This window comes from Lepeophtheirus salmonis, chromosome 1, assembly GCF_016086655.4.
Source record: "Lepeophtheirus salmonis chromosome 1, UVic_Lsal_1.4, whole genome shotgun sequence".
Lineage (NCBI taxonomy): Eukaryota > Metazoa > Arthropoda > Copepoda > Siphonostomatoida > Caligidae > Lepeophtheirus > Lepeophtheirus salmonis.
The window spans coordinates 16,526,505-16,548,605 of NC_052131.2; the positions used below are offsets into that span (position 1 = coordinate 16,526,505).

A 22,101-nucleotide genomic window follows, 5' to 3' on the forward strand; every position below is an offset into this window, starting at 1 on the left:
AAAAAACTATATTCCACTAATTTTATGAAAAAGTCAAAAATAGCCTTTATTAGTATTATAAAGTCGAACCTAAAAGACAAGATTTTTTAAAGCTTTCAAGACCAAAAAAGACTTGGAGAATAATGTCGTCGATAAAAAAACCATCAATAGCTGGATCATTTGTGCAAATATTCCTATGATTAATTTGATACAAAGTTCTGGAAATTAAGAATACTTTATTGTCATTTTAATATTAGGGTTTTAATTTTCATGTCCAAAATACATTGTTTCGAGCATTTCTTTTTAAAAATTTAAAAATGACGTTTGATAATTAAATAATAGAACAAATGAAAAATTATTCAGAAAATGACTGATATTTCAATCAAACATCAATTTTATGTGTCAAATCTATACACACTCACTTTATTTGATCTACAAATCACGTATTCCAGCATCTTGCTGCATTTTTTAGCACTTGAAAAAACGAAACTGCAATTTTCACCTATTTTTTTTCCCATAACTTTTTTGATTTTGAATATATTTAGAAAATATCGTTAATCGTATAGTTGTTTTTTTAAACGCCAATCACTTTTTGATTTATAACTCAACCCCTTATCTAGTCTCCTTGACCTCCAAAAAAAAGTTTTTGTGTTTGGGTATAGAATGAACCCCCTTGTATGACGCCCCCCCCCCAAATGGGGGCTCTTCTAGGCGCTTGGTATTGAAGTTATTGGTATTAGAATGTAATCTTTATTAATAAAACAAAATTGAGGACCTGGGTATTTATAGTAACATTAACTCTTGCTTCCTTCAATCTTAAAGGATGTCCCATTAAGGAAATTAAGTCATTTCATTATGTGGCAATGAGATGCAATTTGAGTATTCATTGAATTGATACAATTTGACTGAATTTAATGAAATACATGTTCTTTTGAAAAATAATCTTTCTAATTATCGTGAAAAAGTATCTAAAAAGTAACATTGTTTCATGTATATAGAAATAATTATCTTGCATTGAATACTACTTAATGTCAATGATAAACACAATTACGTATACAATCATAGTAATATATACTAAAAATCTCTAGAAATAGCTAGATTTGTACAATTTTTTTATTTTTTGGTCGATTAGAACGAGAAAACTATGATATTTAGAGAAAAACATCTCCTTCTTTCGAATGTAGTTGTTAATTTTTTACTACAATAAAAAAAGTAAGATATTATCAAATACAGGCCCATAACAAAATGTAATCGGGCATGATAGAATTTTCAATTTGATGTATCGTACCGACTGCTGCGCAAGATAGACAGATTTTGACAAAACACGCAAGCAATCATACACTATGACATCAATATAAAAAATCTTGGTGGAAGTCAAACATCAGTCGTACACGTGTTATGGTATAACTTTGTATTTCTATTAACCTTTGATTATATAACGATGTAATAACATATCTTTAATAGTTACTTGTTGCTCGGTCAACAAAAAAAAAAAAGTTATAGAGAATAATGGCGTTATACTCGATAAAGGCCCAAAATTAGTTGGTAGTTAGCTAATTCTTCCCAATTATTGAATAACCGTTGTTCATTGTTCACAACCTACAAGAATGTAATTATAATTCAAACAATCAGTATTTAGAACACTGATAACGAGAAAAGAATCAGACAAACTGGACAGCTGACAACAAAAGTAATGTAGATTTTTGTCTTAGTGGATAACATCGTGTTCTCCTTGTGTGTATCGTCAGATCTCAACTCATAAAATACATAAATAATTATGAAGATAAGTATTACAAGGTAAGAATGGAAAATTCTTATGTAGGTAAATGACTTTTTAAAGATAATTTGTACAATTATATGTATACTTCTCCATTTAATGATCTTCGGATCCTTGATTCATATGCATTATTTTAAGTAAACACGTGTTCATGTAAATAATTAAATTGTCATAAGTAGTAGTGTAGTTTACATACTTAATGGCCAATAGCCTAGTTGCGATTTTTTACAATATCTCAAATTTCATCATCTTTAAGACATTTTTTTTTGAACAGATGTACTGCCATTCAAGGACATCCTATAAATATTTATTAATTAATTTGATGTTAGTATTTACATATTTTTGGACTTTTTTCCACGTTGAATAGTTAGCTGATTTTTGTAATTTGTCATCTTTGATAAGGACATTTTGATCGCTCTGCCCTATTGTTTTCAATAACTAATGGGATATGATTCCCTTTTGTTCTGGTCTTGAAACTTAAACTTTAAAGAAACTCTTCAAAATTTGACGAGGATTGGACAATATCTTGTGTTAGTACATTTAGTACTAAACATATTTGATTAATTTCATTTTATTGCATGACATAAACAATACAGATATTGTTTAACAAATTTGAATAATTTCTATTTTCAATCGATATAGATTTTAATCACTTAGAGATAGATACCATATTTCATTATCTGATTGATTTTTTTTTCTGGTTTAGTAAGGGACCACAACAATTATCAACTACTTGTAGTATATTTTGTTCCTTCAATAGCTTGATTTCGTAGATATAATATAATTGCAATGAAATTATACACGACAATAATATCTTACAATGAAATTGCTATTTCAAATTTTTAAATACCTCTTCTCAATAGTATTAAGATATTTTATCCCACGAAAATCATATATCAGGCAGCTGATGCTAACAAAAGTATAAATACAGTACTACCATACGTCTCCCTCCAGCCTTTTCCTCGCGCTTTACCAAATGAACATCCTTAATCCGGTAAGGTTTTTGAGGATATTGTATTCCAATTCTTTGATTACAATTTTACATATGTAGGGTGGGTTTCTGAAACGATATTTGGAGATGAAGAAATATATAAATATACTTGAAAACAAACTCATTTAATGTGGAGGCACACCATTAAACGAATCACTTTTGTTCAAATCGAAAAATTACATTGCTTGATTGGTGATTTATAAGCATTCCTTAATTTTTTCATGCAATCTTACTCGAATGCTTATTTGATGCATGGAACGTTTGATCTTTGTTTTAAGCGGATTGATACTTGTGTATATTGTGCCTTGTTTTATATGGCATTCCTATTTGGCGTACATGTTACACTGCGTTTAATTTCGAACTTAGTTTGAACTTTTAGGGCCATAAAATTAATTTTCATAAAATTATTGGGCTCAGTGTATAACTCAAATCCTATATTATAGTTATAGTTGCGTCCATTTCAGTCTTGGTGCAGTCCGTTTCAGTCCTGCATATCATTTCTAAAACGTATAAAGCTTGGTCCTTAACTTTATTTCTCGTTTTTTTTTAATCAGTTCTAACAGTCCGAAGGATGGACAGTCTTAAGGAACGATTTCAAGGAATGATAAGACCGGTCCGAAGAACGGACTTGACCAAATAAATAAGGACTAACACAAGCCTAATTATGGTCCCATAATCACAGTTTCGTTTTAGATGCCTAGTTTTTTATTTTATTTTTTGGCTCAGTCTTCGACTTGGTATGCAAATGGAACGTTTAAAGTTGTACCCCTGTTATTTCACCAACTTTATACCACACATGGTTTGGTGAATAGGGACGTGATACCCTTAGTGTATACTTTAATGGCCGCAAAATCTGAAATAAGTTACACAAGACTTCTCAATATACTGAAGGAATGGGAGCTGAGTCTAGCTCCTCTTGAAATAATGACTGATTTTGAACGTGCAGCCATATATTCCTTCATTAAAGTTTTCCCCAATTCTTCCCAAAAGGGATGGATTTTTTTTATTTTTTTTTTTCTTATTGTATTTTCAAATTGATACAGTATAAGGGTCTTCAATCCATTTACGAAAATGGTCCTAACTTTACTTTGAAAACCGCATTTCTGGGGTTTGTTCCCCAATGTTTTTGGACTAATACTTTGAGCATCTCATCACTTACAATGATTATCTAGAATAATCTCTACCAGTTCTAGACTATCTTGAAGATACCTAGATTAGAAGACCGACAGGAAACATTAACAGACGGCCCACGTACTTCAGTCATGCCCTTTGGAATTGCTATGATGCAGCTAAGGAGAGTGGTTCCAAAACGAACAACTCATCCGAAGGATGTCACCACTCCTTGAACGAGATCGTAAGAACCTCCCACCCCACTATTCGGATGTTTTTAGACATCCTGAAAAAATGAATCACTGACCGAGCAGTATGTAGCGGGAGGATAAATTTCTACAAGAAAGAAACAAAATATAAAGATACCGCTCTTAGGATCCAAAAAATTGTTAATGATTTCAATAATCAAGATAAAATACTGGACTCTTATAGAAGTGTTGCCCATAATTTAAGTTTTTAGATTTACTTTTTTATTTTACACAAAATATTGTAAGGATAAATATTATTTTAAAAAAGATATATTTTATTTAGTTGGAAATTTATATTTATCATTTTTTTACAATTTTCTAAATTTAAATGTTTATGAGATGTTTAATAGACATTTCTATATGTACTTAGAAAAATATGTGGGTATGTATTCATTATTAATTATTAAAAAAACAGTCAGTCCTTAATAGATACATAGTAATTGTGCTATTATAATATTATGTAAATCAAAATTAATAAACAATAACCCGCGAATAAGTTAAAATGACACCACGCTACAGCAGTATCAATCCATTAATCATCATAACCAAAAATATTTAATGATGATCGGAATAAAAGAGGATCATGTGTAGGTCTGTGTACATACATAGATATAGCGGTTAGTACGTAATTTGTTGATTTATTTCGGTTTTCTTATCAAAATATACTCAACTATGGTAAGTTATGAATCGTCGGACGTATTAAAGAGGTGTTAACGTTCATGAGCGGTTCAGCAGAGGTATAACTTATCCTCCCTTGGAGCCAAGCAGTTCACATGCACAACCCGAGAGCCAAGTATTTAAGCAATACTATGTGCTTATTGGTGATCCGGCAAATTCCTCAGATATTTTTTATGATCCATAAAATTTCGGGTATTTTTAGGTTGCTCATGTTGAAAATGAATGCTTTATATATATGTATAGTTAAGATAAAGTAATACCTTTTTTTTATTGTTGATTTTTATTATAATTGACACTAAGGAAATGTATAAAATGCCCTAATTCTGGTTGTTAATATCCCTTATCCTGATATATTATTACATCATCCCTAAATTTTTTAATCGATATAGTTTATGATTTATTGGAGCTCCATCTCTAGTTTTTTGTCTGTATTCCATTTTCACTTTTTAGTAGCTCAAGTTAATGTATTTTTTTTAAAAGTATTCAAATAAATTATTCTGCAAAAAGGGCATAAGCGCTGTTTTCTTATATGACTTTGAAATCAGGGGACAGAGAGTGTCGCCGTCTCGTGGAAACATAATACAACTCCCTAAATTATAATATTATTATTTAATGTAAAGTATTATAAGTGTATGTTTCTAAGGTAGTTGGCGCTGTGAAAATTCTTCTGAGCATGCGACATTTTTTTAACAACAAGCTACAGACTCTCACACCACCTTGCAGATAATACATTTTTAATTAGGGGAAAATATAGAGTTATATATTTTTTTAATCCAAATATAAATTCTTATTCTTTAATGTATAACATTACCTTCAATCATTAACTGAAAATTAAAATAAATATATCTTTAAAACTGAAGTACAAGCAGGTTAATTCTATAAATTTACTCAAACACAAGTAATAAATAAATTATTTTTCGTGTAGGAAGTCTGATATCAGAAAACATAAACTACTATTTGCAAAACGTTCAGAAAGAAGAGCTTCAATTTTGTGAGGTAGAGCCCCACTTCTGAGATAGACCTTTCTACACTTGTGTGCTGCCATACCAAACAGAAATGATTCAGGCAGCCCTGTAAGTTTATGCCAATGGAGTATGGACGACAGAGAGTGGCACCATCTCGTGGTATAATAATTCAGCTCCCTAAATGATAATTTTATTTCATACAAATATGGGTGTATGTTACTCACATAGACGACGCTGTGAAAAGCCATCTCAGCAGGCGCCATTTTTAAAAAAAGAACTATTATTGGGAGTCCTTGCTGGACTCAGAGTAGAATTAAGGATCGATATCGGAGTCATTCTTGCCAATGACCTTTGTCATAACTAATCACCTCCACAACATGTTAATTTTCGGCGCACACAAGCTATAGACTGTCACATTTCAAAAGGGAGGATAAGGAAAGACAGAAAAAGCGTCCACAGATCCATGGAGGCGCTGTAGCCCCCCCCCCAAATTAAGGAATTTTGGCTTTTTATTAGATTTTTTTGCTTCCAAAAAAATATGAGATTTTATGATGATAAAGTTTAATTGTTTTTATAAATTTCCTGCTTCTTACAGTTAACTTACAATTGGACACCGACGTTTTTTAACTTATATTAGCTTGTATATAAAGCAGCAGAGATTGGCGCTGTCTGGCAGGAACATAGTACAAATAGCTGAATGATTATATTATTTCAAATTAAATACTCGTATGTTACTCAGATAGAGGGCGTTTAAAAAAAGTTATATTACGTCCCCAAGCTATAGACTGTCACATCACCTAATCAAAATGTGGATTCGAGAGATGGATTTAGAAATACATCAATAAATTTAAATTCCCAAAGATAAGTAAAAAAAATAATGTTAACGAAACATGTAGAAAAAAACTATGGAGGACTTCAGTGAGTCCACATTTGGGTGTGAGGTCCTCTCGGCTTCCTTCTTCCAATGCTCCATTTAGAAAAGTCTAATGGTTTCAAATCTGGTATCATTTTTCAAGGCTGGCCGATATTTTGACCAGCCTTGAAAAATAAGTTAGGCATCATCTTTCTATCAGAGACCATAATGTCGAGGAACATTGTTTGGGCCGAATATTTGGTGTAGTATAACCTTTGGACTTTTTTTTTTCTGCCAGCTAGTGGTTGTTTCAGCGTTTGTAGAATTGATCAAATGTGAAAATGTTCTTTCCCGAATTTTTTTTCACAATTGACCCATTTACCTTGATCCATGTGAGGATTTTCTTGCACCTCTCGAGCCTCCTTCCTTCCATGCCTTTGTAAGATGGTGTTATGGGGTCCTTGTGAAAGAAACTAATCCCAAGTTGTCCCTTATAGCCCTCCTGATGGTCCTAGGAGCCACAGAGAAGACGTTGGTGAGGCGATTCATCGACTTAATGGGATCCTCGTTATATTTTTCTCCAAACTTAATAAGAACTCTGTATCCCCCTTTAAATTATGCCATCCTCTTCTTGACATCCTGGAGAGGTCTTTTTAATTTTGGCCAAATGAAAAACCAGGCACCTAGAACACTTAACAATGTACGTAATCTTCATCACATCAACTGCAGCATCTAGGATATCTGAGATGCACTGTTTTTTTTTGTTTTTTTTTTTTACTTGTTGCTCGCTCATGATGATGAAATGTCTAAATGATTAGTACCATTTGTTTGTATAAAAAGGACGGCAGAAACAGAATATCAAAAATAATCACTGAACCTTTTCATAGTAATGAGAAAATACACGTTCATTAAGAGTCCATGTTTTGCTGCCCTACCCCGTATATTTTTGTAATTTGCTCATGCCCTATTGACTTTTGTTGTGTAATTAAGTCTTATTTCAATATTTTGTTAGTGTTTGAATATCATATTTATGTTTTTCAGAATAAAAGGGTATCATTTAATCATTTAATATATTATTGACTTTTGTGATTCAAAGTGCCCTTCCTTTCAATTGACCCGACTCTCAATTCAAAATTATTTCATTTTAATTAGGCTCATTTTTAACTAAATCCATCACTTATTCTACTAAAAATGGTTTTAAAACTAATGGGAACTCAAAGTTGATACTTTTACAACGTAAAACGGATAAATATCTAATAAATCTTGAAAGAACTCCTTCAAAGGGCTTTATGAATGTAAAATACTTAAAATATGCATTGAATACTAATCTATGACAATCATAAACACTTATATTTGAATAGGTATAATTAAAGTGAAAACCTCTAAAAATTGATCGATTAGTTTGGGACAAGAAAAGTAGGATAGTTGGAGAAAAATATCTTTTTCTTTCCTTTATAATAGTTATTCTCTATTTACAAGATGGAAATAAGATTGTATAACGATCTAATAACATATTTATAATACATTTTAAAGTCATATATATATACCTATAATAATAATAAACAGGGGAATTGAAAATAAAAATTTTATAGACAGTAAGATTAAAGTCCTTCTATTTGGTGGTCCCATTTTGATGTTATCAATTGGAAAGAATTGGCCCAGAATTGGCTAGCTAACAAAAAAAATTTGGGCCTTTTTTCTGTTTCTTTTCCGAGGAAAGGTTGTGTGATACAATAAAAGTGACATATACTCCACCAACTTCTTTGTTCTATGTAAAAGGTGGAAGCAGCTATACATTAAGGGCAATTACTGCTTTCTTCTGAATTGACAATTCCCATAAGAGATGTGATACATCATTTTCCATGCACTTGTTATACTTAGTAGATAATTGAACCTTTGATATGTACAACATGAAAGCCTAATTTGTCTTCATTTTAATTCCTGAGCAGTTATGGCTTGAGTCATTTACAAAGACTACCATCTTCAAATATATAATTTGTGACACAATCCATCAACCTTGAAAAAACATGTTTTGGAACAAATCAAAAGGACTCTAAACGATTTATTAATGTACAGGCGAGGCAAGTGTGCGATTGTTTTGCTTGTATGTAGATTTTGTTCTAATTAGTTTATTTTATAAAATCATTATTAATAAATCTGATCCAATTTAACGTAGTTCATAATTATATCATTAATTTGTATCGATCTACTAACCTTTTTGACATCCCCTAATGTAACTGTAAGATCAAATTTGATAATAATAGTTGTATACCATATTTGTTATCGAATGATGATATTGTTTAAAAAGTTGTATGTATAATTCTTTCAGTAATTTTTTTCAAGTTAAGGTTTTAAAAACTTTATCGAGGTAACTTTTTATTGTAGATACGTATTATTGAGACGAATTTTTAGCTCATTTTTTGTTTGTATTTTTGTCTTAAAGGTGACAGTCGAAATGGACTGTATGGAGTCGACAAAAGGGATCTATATGAAAGGGGACCTGCTGCAACCTGTTCCAAGGCACAAGCTGTTGGATTAACAATATTCATATTTACCTCGATATTCCTTACCTCCCTCGTAGTGGCTTTTATACGTCCATTCAATAGTAATTACTAATTAGCATACTCATTGATTTAATCCCTCAATTATTACTTATATATATATCTAATTTACTTTCTAATTATTTAATAGACTGTGATTCTGAGGATTTCATTATCCTCGATGAAGATGTTTCTTCCTCCTCTCCCGTAGCAACTAACGGAGAAGAATTTCCATGGGATGATATTCGCCTTCCAATGTTTATCAGACCCGTTCGCTATGACATTGAGATGACACCGAACTTAACAACACTTTGGGTGAAAGGAATTGAAAAACTCATTTTCACAGTCACAGAGGAAACTCAGTTCATCGTTTTTCATTCCAAAAACATAACACTAACGAGTCGAACCATTAATGAAAGACTAAAAGGTAAATAATTCATAGACAAAATCATGTGTGCATTAGAGGATTATGTAAATTTTATTTTCAAATTTCAGTCGAACGTTTACTAGAGTGCCAAGAGCGTGAACAAATCTACTTAGAAACTAATAACTACATGAGACCAGGGATCACATATGCTATACGCATTAAATTTGAGTACCCGCTCATTGAAAGACTTACTGGATTCTATTTGTCTAGTTATAAAGACATCAACGGTATTGAAAGGTAAAGTTTGGAAAAAAGTATGAAAAATTATTTGCCGAATTATTTTATATTCATTTATGCTATTTGAAGTTGATTTATGATTCTCTGTTATCGAGAGAAACGGGGATTCATTTTTACCTTGTTAGAAACGTATCCCGTAAAAATCATCATTCTATGTATTTTTTCATAAACGTACTGACGAAAGATTAAAAGATACTGAGTTTATGATCTCGTTATGAGATATCAAATCTTTAAAGTCTGGAATGGCAATGCATTCAGCGTGTTGTAACTTAACTTTTTTTTTTAAATATATCATACGTGACAATCAGGCTGAAAAAGTAGTAACGAGGTGGACGTGATCTCATTCTAGTGCAAGATTCTAAAATTTTCATGGAAATACAGTCAGTTGCTATCATGTGTTGGAGTAGTGAGGAACTTGAGTTTGCCGTCAAAATAAATATAGCCAAAAATGGTTGGACGGAATATTTTATTGAAATTAAACCATTTGCAATTTAGCCCCTGAGTTTTTATTGATATGCGATTTTTGAAAATAAGTTTAATTTCTATTTACAAAAACTATTTTTAAAATTCATTTTCTTAATCTGAAATTAATAAAATCTTTATAAATTTGACACTTATATCTCAGAATTTGATTATTTTTAAAGTAAATTCTGTCAAAAAATTACAGGGAATTGTTAAAGAAAATACCAATTTCACATTTAACCATTAAAATTTATTTTTTCGTCTTTAAAATAATCTTCATTGGATTAAAATACACATATGCCAACGTTTTTTCCAGTCCTCGAAACATTTTTATTGGCAATTATTTTTGGCATGGCCTTTAGCTCCTCCATTAATTTTGTTTTATGGATTCGATACACTCAAAACAGGTTCCACAGAGTGTCAATTAAAGTTTGGAGAACAAAAAGAAAGTCAAAATCGAGCTAAATCGGGTGAATATGGTGGTTGATCGATAGTATTTTTTGCGTGTTTGGCTTTGAATTCGCTCACAATCGTGGCTCTGTGCGATGCGCGCTATCGTCGTATAAAATCCACGTCAGAATGGTACGAACTTACTCGTGAGAGATATTAAGGCAATGTGATAACTCCCATAAGCTGGTATAGCGATTTCCAACACAATTTCCTTCTCTGTGTCGTTGTTCGATTTGGTGGTAGAAGACAAAGGTCGTCCAGAACGCGGCATACCTCCTTAAATGCTTTGTACCACTCATATTCCTGGTTTTTTTAATAAAAATGATTCCCGAAAAGTTTTTTCTAACATTTTCAACGCATCAGCACATGAAATTTTGTTCCAAACACAAAATTTCAGGCAAAGTCTTTGTTCAATAATTTCGTTCATTGTAAAAATAGGGGAGCACTAGTGAGGTAGACTGACTTATCTATCTGTTGCAAGCAAACTGGTTTACAGATCGTGTTTGTAATGGAAAACAGTGCTGCCGACCTAGAAAAAAAAGTTTTTCAATCCCTTCAGCGCGGGCAATTTAAATTAACAATTCCCATTACTTTTTCGACAGAATTTTAATTTTGCTTAAAAAATAAGAATAGTTAAGTTTTAAATCTATAGAGCGTTTTTGCGTGACGTCAGCATTGATAATGTAGGTCATTTCGGGGTTCTAAACAACCAATTTTTATTACTCTTTTCATTAATATTAAGCAAAACAGTTCACTATTGGAGGTTAAAAACCATCAAAATCTTATCACTCTGTTGCCTAGTTTTATTATATATCTGACCGTAAAATGTATTAAAAATATGTTATTAAATAATTGTACAATCTTATTTCCATGTTGTATATTCAAATTAACTATCATAATGGAAAGAATAAGATATTTTCTATAAGTGTTTTATTTTTCTTGTCCCTAATCGATCAAAAAGAAATAGTACAAATCTAACCATTATAGGGATTTCCAGTTCACATTACTTGATTATATTCAAATTTCAGTGCTTATCATTTGCATCAATAGTATTCAATGCAAGTGTTAAGTCTTTTTTTATTAATTCATGAACCAATTTGATAGAGTTCAATCAAGATTTATAGGAAATTTGTCTCTTTTATATAGTAAAAATATCAATTTTGATCCCCACAGATGGCGTCTCTTTGTATGGGACATGAACGTTGTTTACTTATATTAGTTTGTAAATAAGGCGACAGAGAGTGGTGCCATAATAAGATAAAATACTACAACTCCCTGAATGATAATTATTACATAGAGGAGACACCAGCGCCTTCAAGCAATATATACATATGTCTATAGTAGCCGAGGCTATAGAAAGTTTCCCTTTCATCTTACTCCAAAATTAAAAGAAAAAAGGTTTAATTATTAATCACAAATTGCAATAATTAGTTGATTCGTTTAATTATGAAGGTGCTTCAAAAGTTTGTATGAACCCCAATTAGAACCGTTGTATCAAAAATCATGACCCCCCTAATAAATGAATTAGAAAGAGAAAACATATTTAAAGAAGTTTTAATTATTAATTAATGAACACTTAATTATGCAATTTGTTACAAATAGTTAAACATTTTTTCTTTTAATTTTGGAGTATTATGAATGGGAATCATAATTACATTGTATGGGAGCATGACTCATCATCAAATATATTTATTATTTTATTCTGCAAAGTGGAATTCGGCAATAAGGTTTTTGTTAATGTGTCTGCACACGGACGGAAATAGATAAAAATGGACCCAAAATGTATCCAAATGTCGGAAAAATTTAGTTTTAATTTTCGAAACATTTCTTTATTTATACCAAGGTTAATAGAAATACATTTACAAATATAAATTGAATAGTGTAAGGTTTGAAGACTTAAAAGTAAAATCTTCCGATATTTTGGTATTTTTTGGCCCCTATTGATCTGTTCTCTTTATTAAACCTACCCAATTATTTTTCTCATATATAACAGTTTCAATAGAAGGAGCCCCCACTTATTCCAGTTTTTCGGAATAAGAAAAATACGCTTTGTAGGGACTTTTTAGTACTAAAATCTTTAAATGTGAGAAATTATTTTTCAAAGTCCACCTTTTACCTTTTTTTTTTTTTTTTGTATGGTTAGAAAATAATTTAATCTTGATCGAGTATTTACTTTATTTCGGTCATTTCAATACTATAAAATGTAAATGATCAGAATACAACCAATATATTCACCGATCTTTTTAATCACAAGTTTGTATACTAAGTTAACCAAAAGTTTTAAGACTAGCCAGGTATCAAATAAAATACTTAAAGGACACTCCCCCCTCTCCCCTATGAAAAATTATACACTTCAATTATAGAAATTCATATCAGGGGAGTTAGAGGGATAGGTCTGGGAGTCCCAAAAGGGTACTTTCTCTTCTTTTAACAAGTTTTGGGGTTTGCAGATCTTGTGAGAGGGTAAAAAATCTTGATGAACCCGGAAATCGACACCATTAGCCTTAGCTTTCATTGAAGGTATCACTTGGTCATACAGAAGTTCACAATACCTGTCTGCACCCACCCTCTCTTTTGGATCAAAGAAGAGGGGACATGACACTGATGTTGTTTCCAATGACCAAAAGGTTTTAAAGACATTAACTCTCTTTATGGCCAACTATCTATCGTTCTTAATCTTGTTGGACTTTCTATAGTGAATTGTTTCTAATCCGAATTAAAGGTGATTCGGTCACCATGAGACTTCAAATTGTTCAGTAATTTTCTTCCGTGAGTAGCCCGGGTGGCCTTCATTTTGTCTATAAGGATATTTCTTTTGAAGAAGCGGCATGACTTCATCCACAAGTCAGTATTTATGGCCTTGTAGACTGTTGCAAGGCTTATTTGCCCTTTTTGGCAAGAACGTTAATCGGAGTCTCAGGACTTTTCTCTTATATTCCCCTCCTCCTTCCAGCGGTTGTAAAACTCATACTGTGCTGTTTAGATACCCGAGCATCTTTTTGATGTACACTGGTCCCGCGCAAGCCAATTTGATAATGGTGCACCTCCAGGTATCCTCCATCGTAAATACTTCTTTTGAATTAAAAGTTGCGCAAGTAACTTAAAGCTAATATTCAACTTTTCACTTTAAAATTGAAATTGAAAGATGGTCCAGATTTACCTGAACGATCCTGTATATATATATAATAGAGTTAATGGTTGTGGCCCTTATGGGTGCACATCCCGTAAGACATAGAAAGCTTGAACTTTCGTTTTTTCCAGGTGCAAAAAAAAAAAAGTGAATTTCGAAAAGAATATTGGATTCGTAGATAAAATAAAGTTGGTTGAAATTTGTCTGGAAATTCGTTTGTATATAAATTTGACACATAAACAATAACTTAAATATCTGTCATTTTCGGAATATTTTTATAAATTTTTTTTTTTTAATTTCTTTCATTAAATGTCCATTTTCAATTTTTAAGAAGAAATCCCACAAAACCATGCATTTTGGACATGAAATTCTATGCCCTAACTCTATTGAAAAAAATCTATTGTAAATGTAGTATTTTTAATTTCCTAACATTTAACTAAATAACTTTTGCAGTATTAGCAAAAATTAACCAGGTTATTTTATCGACGACATTATTCTCCATATTTTTTTTTGGTTTTGCAAGTATGAAGAAAATTTTGGTAGGTTTGTGTTCCTTTATACCAGGGGTAGGCAACCTTTGAGACATAGAGTGCAAACTTCAACATTTCTAATCAATGGTTGTGCCACTATCAACAATAATGGTAAAACAAACGCAAACTACAGAAATATTTTCTAATTTGCGCGTGCCAGTGAATATGCCTCCGTGTCCCAAAAGTGGCACGCATGCCATAGGTTGCTGACCCCTGCTTTATACAATACCAATAAATTATAATGCTCACCTGCACTGAAGGGTTCTAAATAAAATAACATTCACCATTTCGGCACCCTCCTTGGCCCAAGCAATGCTAGGTAACACTTTGCTTATATATATATATATATATATAAGTAATTTTATAAAGGTGTTGATGATTTTCGAAACTAAGGCCCCTAACTCCCAAATAGTTAAAGTTACCAACACCCCTGTATTGGACTATAAAAAGAGTCTGAATAGTGCCAAATACCACGTTACGCGAAATTTATGGTCTTTGAAACCGCATTATGTGGAATTATATACAGGAGGTTCTTTTGTATATAATTCTGCAAATTTTGAGTTCATTTTTTCTTAATGTTTTTAAGTTATTCAAACCCAAATGTCAAGATCACGGAAACAAGCTGCCAGTAATCGAGCCGAAGTCAAACAGTATCGCAACTGTCCCCAGTCTCCTCCATCTAATTAACATGAGAACTACTGTATTTTTGTAAAATGGACCTAGTTATCTATTCGGCAAGATAAAATAACTAAAGTTGGGTATGGAAACACTAACAGAAAAAAGGTCTATAAGCCCTGATTTTAAGGGATTTCATGCAGAGTACTTTGCTTCTATAAGTAAAATCCACCTACATATTATAATCTCAAGTATTATAATTCCTTGTCATATCTCTTAAACTTTTAGCAAGTAATTATAATTTCATGAAAATTTTACTCATATTTCTTTGAAAATCTAGAATTCTTTGTAATGAGTTTAATATATTCTAGAAAACTTGGTACAACACATTTTGAGCCAACTTATGCTCGACAAGCCTTTCCTTGCTTCGATGAACCTCAACTTAAGGCAAAGTTTCTTATGACAATTACTCATGATAGAAGCCTTGATGCATATTTTAATACACCCAAAAAGGAAATATCAAATGTTCGAGGGAAACCCGATCAGGTAAGGAGGAGCTTAGGTACATATAATACATATATGTATATATGAATTTTATTCTTCATAATTTGAGTATTTTATTTTCGTATCCCTAAAATTTTATAACAAGTAGTAATAATTCTATATAACAGTTTATACATATCCGAATCTAAAATTATTATTTTAATGATTTCTATTCAAGATCCGTGATGAATTTGAGGAAACAGTAGAGATGAGCACATACTTGGTAGCCTTCGTCATCTGCGATTTTGAAGTCAAAAGTAAAATGACAGCTCATCGTGTTAATGTATCTGTTATTGCCGCAAGCGATATTATCGATGAATCGGGGTTTGCCTTAGAGGCAGCAGTGAATATTATGGACTATTATCATGACTTTTTTGGATTACCGTATCCATTATCAAAGCAGGATTTGATTGGACTTCCAGATTTTGGAGGAGAAGCCATGGAAAATTGGGGATTGATAACGTTCCGAGAGTTAAATTTGATGTACTCTGAAGAAGAAACTTCTGTTCAAGCAAAGCAAGACATTACTGTGCTTTTAGCTCATGAATTGGGGCACCAATGGTTTGGAAATTTAGTGACAATGAAATGGTGGAATGATCTTTGGCTTAACGAAGGCTTCGCATCATGGTTAGAATATCAAGGAGTTGATCATATTATGGTAATTTAATTCCAATTTTTATTTTTGTATATATATATATATAATATCCTTACTATATATAATTTATTAGCCCTCATGGAGAATGGAAGATCAATTTTTTATGGAGATAATTGTTCCAGCTCTCTCTTTGGACTCGTTATCAACATCTCATCCTGTATCTGTTCCTGTTCATGATCCAAGAGAAATAGAAGCTATTTTTGACTCCATATCGTACAAAAAAGTAAAACTATAAGTTCTAAAATTTTCATTTAAATAAATAATTTTACTTTTAGGGAGCAGCCATAATTCATATGCTGGAGGATTTTATTGGTCCAACAGCATTACGAAAGGGGTTACGCATTTTTCTAAGTCGACATAAATTCAGTAATGCTGTGACATATGATCTTTGGAATGCTATGTCTGAAGCATGGAAGGATACGAAAAGGGTGACGGCTCCTTTAACAACGGATATAAATGACTTTCACGCCTCTTCTTTTGTGAATGAAGAAATCAGCATTCCTGAACTAATGGATACATGGACTTTGCAAATGGGATATCCTATCGTGACTTTTGAACAACAAAATCGGTCTAATATATATACTATCAAACAATCCAGATTTATTAAGGCTCTTGCTCTTAATGACCCTGCCATTCAATCACAAACATCCGACTTTGACTTTAAATGGTTCGTTCCATTAACATATCATAGTAGTGTCTATCAAAACCCTCTTCGTTTACTCCTCAATAAAACTCACAGTAAGGCATAATTAAATCATAATAAGTACGAGTATATTTTATGCTTTTCACTTAATAGATATAGAAATTGAGTTCCCTGCGGATGTGGAATGGTTTAAAGCAAATATAAATGGTACAGGTTTTTACAGAGTGAACTATCCTATTGAAAATTGGAAGGCATTGGTTAAACTTTTACGGTCCGATCATACGCTTTTAACTGCTTCGGATCGAGCTCAACTCATTAATGATGCATTTTCTCTGTCACAGTAAGATTGTTTAAGCATTAGAAAAAGTTTTTTTTACAAAAATTATTTTCATCATTCAAATTAGAGCGGGGCTTTTGCCAGCAACAATACCTTTAGAACTATGTACTTACTTGATTTTAGAGGAACAAATTGTTCCTTGGTCAGTTGCAATGCAGCATTTGAATCATTGGAAACTCATTCTTCGTGAAACAAATGTCGTTCCTAATATAAACCGATTCATTCTTCAGTTAATTTTACCCTTGTACAACAAGCTTGGATGGGAAGATAAGGGAAGTCATGAAAAAAAAGTAAATATTAGGTTGTGATATTGAGCTGCATTCTTGAATTTTAACAATTTTATCATAGGCTTCTTCGCAAATTTGCATTAATGACAGCTCTTACTGCTGAGTATTCTGATGCTGAGAGACGCGGGGAGGAACTTTTTCTGAACTATAAAAATAAGAACATTTCAATACCACCTAATCTTAGAGCTGTTGCTTACATAGCTGGAGTCAAGTTTGGAAAGCTGGATGATTGGCTTTTTGCTTGGGAAAAATTCAATAAGATACAGGTTTGCTCATAAACATATATGTGAGATTATTTTTACATATATTTATATGTTTCTAATTTCTATATAGCAGGTTCCTTCTGAGAAGTCTCTATGGATGAATTCCCTTGCTGAGTCAACATCTACCTATATATTACAAAGGTATTTAGATGCAACTCTTGATCGAACAAGAATCCGGCTTCAGGACGTAAGAAAAATTTTAGGCAGTGTAGCTCACAATCCTACTGGATCCCACTTAGTCTGGAGACATTTCCAATTTCATTTTCCTCAATTTCAAAAAATGTTCAGGAAAGGATCATTCCCCATGGTTGGAATTATTGAGTCCACGATTTCACACTTTTCAACTGAATTTGATTATAATTCGGTTAGTCCTTTTGATGAGCATACATAATAAATTTATAAATTATCATTAAACTTCCATCTCATATTTTTGATAGGTGTATAACTTCTTCAGAAAAAGAAACGTTGGGTCCGGTATACGCGCATTAGAACAAAGTATAGAGGAGATTCGAATCAATATACGATGGAGACAACTCCACGAAGAGTCAATCAAGGATTGGCTTACGCTCAAATTAGGAGTAGATGACTTTTAGAATAAACAATCGTTTGTTAGTGCAATCAATTTTGTTATACATACATTTATGTCTTAAATATTTTAATAAGAAAAGTCTATATATATATTTAGTTATGAATCAAGTCATACAAATCATTTAAATAAAAGTTAATATTTTTTGCAATCATTGTTGGATTAAATAGGAAATGAATGAGAGAATATAAATAAATACATTTCAAGAGGTATGAATCTGGAATTATGTCGCTTTTCATATGAGAAGTAACATAAAAATGTGTCGTTCGTGAATCACCGTTTATGATCTAAAGGGATTCTATTGAGTAGTACATACACCTTTGACATTTTCTTTGAGATCTTTTTTCTTCTTTCTTTTATCAAGCTTCTTTTCGACCTTTCGATCCACCGCTTTCTTCTCCATTAGTTGTTCATGCATTCGCCTCTCTAGTTCAGCACACTCTTTCTCTGACATTTTATAGTCTTTTTTGAACCGACTAAATTATGTATGAAAATACACAAATTAATATATTATTTCATATGCGCTTACATACCTCAACAGCCTTGTAGTCGGTACAATCTGACGAGGGTTTGGATAACCCATACTTTTGACGCATTTCCTCCCTTAATTTTTCTCGTTTATATTGTCCATCTATTCTGGATTTTTGACGTTCTTTTTGATATCTGGCCTCTTCCCTAGAAGTAAAACATTAATCATTAGGACACTAATTGATTATATGAGTGTGATTATGTATTTATTACTTTGCTCTTTTCTTCTCAGCCTTGGCATTCTTATTCTCATTTATCTCTTTATCCATGTCAGTTTTACTAGTTTCTTTCTCAGATTTGTTATCCAGGGTCACAAGAACTTCGTTCTTAATACCTTTCAGCTCACTTTGCAGTATTCCTAAGAAATGGTTTGATAAATATTATTTATTAAAATCCAATATAGCGAGTAAAACATGACAATAATTACCACTCAGGCTTATTTGACGAAACAAGCTTTAATTTGATCACTCTTATCAAAAAAAAATAAAAAAAAATAAGGACTTTAAAGGCTAAACAAATAAATGTATATAGAGTTTGAAATACACTCCTTATGTATTTAATTCATAATTGATAAAGATAATTTTAAACCACAATACTTCTAATTCGAGGATAACTCATATATGATCCCTCGTATATTAAAAAGGTATCAGTCAATTCTTACCCGATAAACTAGTCCAGGCAGCCATGATTCGTTTCTGTTGTTGGATTCACTATTTATTTTTCTTCAGGAGACACTGACTTTTATCACTTGACAGATAAAAACAATAAACTATAAGCACACTTGTATTCTCGAAGCTCCTAAAAATGTTACAAAAAAGAAGGCATCAGTAAAACACGAGAGTCGAGCAAAAAGGCGTAAAAGAGAGCTTTGTAAATGATAGTTTGAGTTAAAAAAAATCAAGCCTGAGTGAGATAGCTCTTAATAGATATGTCAGTGTATAAGTACACATATAAAACTATCAGAGTACAGGTAATTCCCAGTATGGAAGAATATATTTTCCCTCAATGTTTTATGTTATGCATATAAATTATAAATATTATCATTCAACATTTAAATTCTACTTTAACATACATAAAGTAAAACGTTGTGAATCTTAAGTTTCTAAGGAATACGATCCACTTTTTTTGTATTATACATTATTAATAATAAAAGGAGTGCCTGGATGTGATTAGGACTATTCCATTGACATACATACATGGACATCCAGTAATATTAATTCTACAATCATTTAAATGGGTTTCCTTGAATTACTGTTACAAAATTATAGAAAATCCCATGTTGAAGGATGGATTTATTGAATACTTCTTTTAGAATTGATGTGGTACTTTCCACTCAAAGGAATTAGATTTTAAGATAAGTTATTAAAATGGAAAGACAACAAGTAATATGTATTATCATTATGCAATGTACATGATTATAATTAATCATTATAAAGCCATTGTAGCTTTAAATTAGCTGCTAGTATATTGCATGTTATCTTACAATTCATTCGTAAAAAAACAGTTAATTATTAAGAATTGAGGACAGTTTATTTTATTAAGAAAAAAGAATAATATACTTAAATTATGGGAACAACATTAAATAAATAAAGAAGAAATATGCATAATAATTTTTAGATAGTTTAAGTATAACATGTTACTAATAACCATATACATAAACTCCATCGAACAACGTTAAAAATATATTTTTTTGATACTTAAAAAAGTATGTTTAAACGGTTGTAATCAGGTTAAAGAATATGCATAAGATTAATTGTATCAACTTATTCGTATCTATTTGTTGGAACAAACCAAACGGGTTCCTTGCGTCCAACCATAAAAATTCTCTTTTAACAACATTAAGCAAATATTAATATAAGAGATTCTATTAAATCTACGTGTGGGCAACGATTTTTTCTTCTTCAATACCCAGGATCAATAGATTTATAGAGACCTTTTGCTTCGGTTTTTAGGGGGAAAAAACAGACTATATGTTAGTACATTGACTATTGGTAGGATTAGATTTTACAATAATTAATTTTTGTCTCACAAACTGAAACATTGATTAATTATTATTTTTATTCGCGGCTGACAACTACTTTTTAATCACAGAACTTATATATTAAATGTTTATATATCATAGTCATATTCTTTTCTTACCCTAGGATCACTTTGGAATTTAATTATAATTATTAATTACTTTTATACCATTGCCATATGCATAATATTAATTTAGAACTCGCTTCTGCATTTACCACAAGTAAAATATTATTGGTAAACTAACTTTGAGAGAACCTCCAACAAAACTCCGCTACCTATATTATATCGTTTAATTTGTATAAAATACGCGCCTTCCCTCAGTTCAAGACATCCACATGTCTGCACGTCAGCCTAGAGTCATTTTACCTTGAATATATACCTTTGAGTTACTTATGTATTAATTATGATCGTCAATAAGTAAAAACAAAAACATATTGATATTTAAGTGTATAATACTTAATAGTCGCTAGACAAATTATTTTGAATCGAATTCAGCCTCTGAAGAAAATAAGCTTAAAAAGTGGTTTTACCAGTTTCCTTGAGAGAAATCATAACAATCCTTTCTGAATACTGAGTAAACCACTAACTTTTACGTTTATTAGCTTGTATATTTTATATACACTTTTATATATATTACGACATACCAGACTTCTTTTAAGGTTTTGAAAAATATTAAATACGATAGGGGAGACCGGAGTAAGTTGTTCCATACTTTTTTCCTATGACTATTATTTCATATAACTAATTTAACCTTTCTTACTGGCAGAAATTAAAACATATCTTAAAAATGGCTGATATCCCTATTAAAGACTTTTTAAAGACAACTTGGATGCATCGTGGTACCATGTGGCTTACTATTTCACTTGTATTAATTTTAAGAGACTGTACTCCTTCTGGGGAAAATGACACATTATATGGATCATGGTCAATATGGAAAAATAGCATGTTAGTATTTTTGTTAGACATTACACACAGTCTAAAATATATTGTACCCTTGCATCCAAAATTATAACCAAGATTTAAGAATGTTTGTGATGTGTGTTATATTTCTTAGGCTAACAAAAATTTTCAAGGAACAATAAAAATATTTCTCATTAAATGTTTTGATGGATATTGATCACCAATCATGTCGATGGAATCCGGATCCCAAAAATAATAAATATACTTTGAGAGTTTTGAGGCATAAACAAATTTTCTTTAAAACCAGCCTTTATCATCATAATTCATAGGTTTACCCTGGTCTTCCCT

At 31.4% G+C, this 22,101-nt stretch overlaps 2 protein-coding genes across 4 annotated transcripts in view; one reads left to right on the forward strand and one right to left on the reverse strand.

Moving 5' to 3' along the window:
* LOC121118906 (endoplasmic reticulum aminopeptidase 1) overlaps window positions 1-18,412 on the forward strand; it is a 67,960-nt gene extending 49,548 nt beyond the window's left edge. Inside the window, exons 3-14 of one of the 2 annotated variants that reach the window (XR_011780078.1) lie at window positions 9,045-9,206; window positions 9,293-9,568; window positions 9,637-9,805; window positions 15,364-15,538; window positions 15,714-16,193; window positions 16,264-16,413; window positions 16,466-16,928; window positions 16,987-17,173; window positions 17,238-17,460; window positions 17,519-17,723; window positions 17,791-18,084; window positions 18,158-18,412. Coding sequence is in view for 1 of the 2 variants with exons in the window: in XM_071888467.1 (XP_071744568.1) it covers window positions 9,045-9,206; window positions 9,293-9,568; window positions 9,637-9,805; window positions 15,364-15,538; window positions 15,714-16,193; window positions 16,264-16,413; window positions 16,466-16,928; window positions 16,987-17,173; window positions 17,238-17,471; window positions 17,519-17,723; window positions 17,794-18,084; window positions 18,158-18,313 (2,948 nt within the window). In the remaining variant the exon portion in view is untranslated. Of the gene's footprint in view, window positions 1-9,044; window positions 9,207-9,292; window positions 9,569-9,636; window positions 9,806-15,363; window positions 15,539-15,713; window positions 16,194-16,263; window positions 16,414-16,465; window positions 16,929-16,986; window positions 17,174-17,237; window positions 17,472-17,518; window positions 17,724-17,790; window positions 18,085-18,157 lie in introns of both variants that reach the window. The other variant, XM_071888467.1, reaches the window with a different exon arrangement.
* On the reverse strand, window positions 18,359-21,402 carry LOC121118979 (uncharacterized). 2 transcript variants are annotated; one of them, XM_071888526.1, is made up of 5 exons: window positions 21,384-21,402; window positions 19,496-19,632; window positions 19,048-19,192; window positions 18,840-18,981; window positions 18,359-18,782 (listed from the first exon to the last, which is right to left on the reverse strand). In XM_071888526.1, the coding sequence occupies exons 2-5, from the start codon at window positions 19,518-19,520 to the stop codon at window positions 18,762-18,764; spliced, it is 333 nt and encodes a 110-aa protein (XP_071744627.1). In that variant the 5' UTR covers window positions 19,521-19,632; window positions 21,384-21,402; the 3' UTR covers window positions 18,359-18,761. The 2 variants fall into 2 exon arrangements, with proteins under 2 accessions (XP_071744627.1, XP_040569527.1); XM_040713593.2 differs by lacking the exon at window positions 21,384-21,402 and adding an exon at window positions 20,974-21,148.
* Between the last annotated feature and the right edge of the window lie 699 nt (window positions 21,403-22,101).